The sequence below is a fragment of the Herpailurus yagouaroundi genome, unplaced genomic scaffold, assembly GCF_014898765.1.
Source record: "Herpailurus yagouaroundi ecotype Mexico unplaced genomic scaffold, PumYag 196, whole genome shotgun sequence".
Classification (NCBI taxonomy): Eukaryota; Metazoa; Chordata; class Mammalia; order Carnivora; family Felidae; genus Herpailurus; species Herpailurus yagouaroundi.
In genome coordinates this window covers 28,814,717-28,818,832 of record NW_024412427.1, presented here as the reverse complement: position 1 = coordinate 28,818,832, position 4,116 = coordinate 28,814,717, and the positions used below count along the sequence as shown (strand labels likewise).

The 4,116-nt window shown below is 43.0% G+C and overlaps 1 protein-coding gene across 1 annotated transcript in view; it reads right to left on the bottom strand.

Annotated features, from left to right (window-relative positions):
* Positions 1-3,208: 3,208 nt before the first annotated feature.
* The window catches only part of OTOR (otoraplin), a 2,896-nt gene continuing 1,988 nt past the window's right edge, over positions 3,209-4,116 (bottom strand). Inside the window, exon 4 of the mRNA XM_040447754.1 lies at positions 3,209-3,302. Within this exon, the coding sequence (XP_040303688.1) occupies positions 3,279-3,302 (24 nt within the window). The 3' untranslated portion in view covers positions 3,209-3,278. The remainder of the gene's footprint in view (positions 3,303-4,116) is intronic.

The following is a 4,116-nucleotide window of genomic DNA, read 5'->3' as shown; positions in this document are numbered from 1 at the left end:
GGTTCTGCCATTCCAACCGACACCCAGGTGGGGCCGCACTGCTGCCGGGCCAGGGATGGCACTTTGCCTTTTGAAAGGCTAGATGGTGTTTAAAGCCCCTGTGGTGCTTTCATTCTGTGTGATGGGGTTTTGGAGTGGTGATGGCGGTCCGGAGCTGACGGCCAAGAAGGGATTCTTGAGACATCTTTGGTGCAAAAAGGTGATTTTTATTGAATAAAGCACGGGGACAGGACCCATGGGCAGACAGAGCTGCACTGGGGTTGTGAGGAGTGACTGGTTATATACTATGGAGTCGGGGGACATAAAGTCAAACGGAGGCCTCCTTGAAGGACGTCCTTGAAGGATGTTCACATGCCAGAGAGGACAAAGAAGATACCAGAGGCCTGGCTATGTCAAACTAAAGTTGTTTTTTCTCTAGTAAGGCGTTAATGCTAAGACAGTAGGGCGTTCCTGGAGAAATGTTACACTCTGTATTTGCCTCAAGTATTTGTCAGTGGGCTGCAGGTTATAAGAACATTTAATTTTACCCGCCAATTCCTTCTTGCCTTTGTTCCCACCTCACTATGGAGGGGAGGTGACGTTGGGGCTCTAGGAAACCAGAGTCTAGGTTTCTGGAAATTAGAATATTGATAAGATTGCCTTTTTCTTGTAATTTACTAAGACATTTGTAACCTGATGGAGACTGTCCTGCATGGCTGTGATCTCTATCAGTTAACCTTTGGTTTTTCCCTTTCCTTGGTTCTTGGGCAGCCGGGAGTGCCTGAGGAATGTCACGCCCATCCCACCTGGGGGCAGGGAGCTTGTTTGTGGGGTGTCAGTTTGCCTTTTGCTCTCTCCTCAGGTTGCGACAGATAGGCCCCCAGGAGACTGAAACCAATCAATGACCTCAAAACTCCTGGATGAGAACGGTTCTGATGAATGGGAGCCAGGTGCGGCCAGGAGGGCCTGGAACCAGGAGCCGCATGCTCAGGGAGTGAGGTTAGATGCATGAGGCCAGACAGACGGGGCTTTGGCAGACTGAGGGTGTCATGGGGGTGCTGGGTGTTTCAAGGGATAATGGGGGTGCCAGCAAGTGAGAAGCAGATAGAAACAGAGGTAGGATAATGTCTCTTACCTTAAAATTGTGTTGAGTGCCCTGGATACTGCCTGAAATATTTCATGGAATACAGTAATAATGAGGGAGCATAAGCCAAGCTGATACCCCATAAGCCCATTCCCCGCCCCCCCCCCCCCCCCCCCAACGGGATATGTGTGACATTCTTCAGTCACTCCTGGCTGCCCAAGAACAAAGAAATAGGAAAAATTTTAATTAAATTTAATCTTATCAATCACATCAATAGCCTAGCCTCCAGAAACCCATAAATTCAGTTTCCCGGAGCCCTACCATCACCCTCCCCTCCATAGTGATGTGGGTAACAAAGGCAGGAAGGAAATGGTAGGTAAAATTAAATTTCCTTATAACCTGCAGCCCATTGACAAATACTTGAGACAGAGTATGACACTCCTCCAGGAATGAGAAGACTCCCTATTGCTTAACATTAATGCTTTGCTAGAGGAAAAAAAAGAAACTTAGCTTGACTATTGCCAAGCTAGGCCTCTAGTATCTTAGGAGTCCTCTTTAGCATATGAAAATCCTTTTGGAAACCTCTGTTTTGCTTTACCACCACCCCCGCCCCCCCGCCCAAACTCAATATTATATAATCAGCCACTCACAACCCCAGTGCAGCTCTTTCTGCCCACAAGTCCTGTCCCATGCTTTGTTTAATAATATCACCTTTCTGCACCAAAGATGTCTCAAGAGTTCTTTCTTGGCTGTCAGCTCTGGACCCCCACCACCATTCCAAAACCACACTAATAAGACAAACAAATAGACTGGTGGGTTTGCGTTTGGGGGGCTTTTGGGGGGGGTACCATTTTACTTGATGGTAAATTCCCATAGGAATTTGGCAAAAACATATTCACCCCAAGTCACAGTGGATGCAGCTGGAAAAATGACCCCGGGGTCCCAGTCTCCAACTTGTCATTAATGCCCTCCTCCTCATGCTTGTGGGATGAACAGACCACCGGAAACTGAGGAACCAACCCCATTTCCAGGCCCCTCCCAGGCTTTTGATATCCCAAGGTGAAAAATGTCTTCAAAAAATTTTGAAGCCAGAAATTGTGAAATTTTTTGACTACAGGCATTTTAATTACATGTAAACAAAGACCCAGGACTACATAAAAAGAATTACACCAGGAATACACAATCAAAGCAAATTTCCAACTAAATGTAGAAAAACTTGTGGGCCAATTGGCTCACCAGATTTCTTCACACATCACCGTTGACTGGGGGGATTTACATGGGAAGAGGAGATTCAAAGTTGAAACAAGTCGAGAAATAACTCACATGCTTTTCTTTCCCTCTGTCTTTGGACTTGACAGCACATATGAAGGGGAAACTATTCTACTACAAATATTTCATAAGCTACTCCACCCTTATTACATATACACATACTTATTTAAAATTTGGGGAGAGGTAAATCAATCATTTAGAAGATAAAATTATTCAGTGGAAATAATGGGTGAAATTTTTTTAAGTTTATTTATTTCAGTAATCCCTATGCCCAAAGTGGTGCTTGAACTCACGACCCTGAGATCAAGAGTCACATACTCTTCCAACTGAGCCAGCCAGATGCCCCCGTGAAATTTTTTTAAAGAGAAAGAGGCATAGTCCAAACGTCTATGAGTCTAAACAGCTCCCCCACTCCCACCAGCTTTATATCCCAAAGGCATCAAATATTAAAAGCGACAACAATCCTAGACAACAATCAACAAGAATACTCCTTGATGATATAGCCCCATTGGATATATTATAACACTGCAAATGGCCAGAGAGACAAATAATTAGAAAACAGCATGTCCAAAGGAAGACTTATGACCTACCAAGTTTATATAAGGAGCCAAAGAGCTGGCAAGAATTACCATTTGGAAATAATACAAACAAACCATCTTCTATATGCATCCCTGCATAAAAGAAGATTCTCGAGGCTGAAAAATAATCTCTGCTTTCAGATCTCCCACTTGAGCCAAACATTGCCCTGCCGCAGAAAACTGAGTGGAAACCCCCTCCTTCATCTCTGACCGCAGGCCCTGAGGGCCCAGCCCTCCTGTAAGGTAACAAAGCCGCGAAACCAAAGTTAGGAATTAGGGATATGTATTTTTGTTGTTGTTGTTGCTATTTCACTTCTTTTTCTTTATTTCTTGATGTTTCCTTTCTATTTGCAGGTTTGTCTACTCGCTCACTCACAGAAGAAGTCAATATCCTGGGGGGAAAAAAAGCAAAACAAAAACAACAAACAAACAAACAAACAAACAAAGCAAAGATTGAACTGAGCAGACAGGCCCAGAAAACAGATATCGTTTATTTAAAAATCACAGGTAATCAAAGGGAAATTTGGATTTAAAGTAAGGATGAACCCCAAAGAGTATAACATAATTATCACTTTAAGTCAAAAACTACTTAAAATGAAGGTTCTCAAACACACTTCAAATTTGTGGTTAGTTGACACATTCAAGTTCAATGCTTAGAAGCAATGACAGGTGAGCCCGGTGTGTGGGTTGGGCAATGTTTTGAAGTTATTTCATGCAGCAATTAGCTCCAGGAGAAATCTCTTCAAAACAACCACCCTGCAAAGTAGCTCAAAGGGGATCTTTTATTTCTGTTCTGGGGTTTGCAAGACCCCCGGGCATTGGAAAGAGTATAATTTCTTTTTCAAACATAAGTAGAATCTATTTACCACAGAAATAAATCATCCAAAGATTTCTTTTTCCAGAATGTTTCGATTTGATTAAATACAGGCGCTAATTTTTTCCTAGCCCAACTGTTTTAGTAGATAAATGTAACCATCAGTTAAGAGTGCGTTCATACTATCTTATTTTCTTTGTGACATGGCCTCCTTTCTAGGATAACTTGTATCTAAAAACAAAAGGGGCGTAGGGGGGGTGGGGGGGGAAGTTCACTACTCTTTCAATACTGAGAGTAGGTGTGAATGCGCTCCCAAACCTCCCTGTTTCTTTTTTTTTCTTTTAATTTTTTTTCAACATTTTTATTTATTTTTGGGACAGAGAGAGACAGAG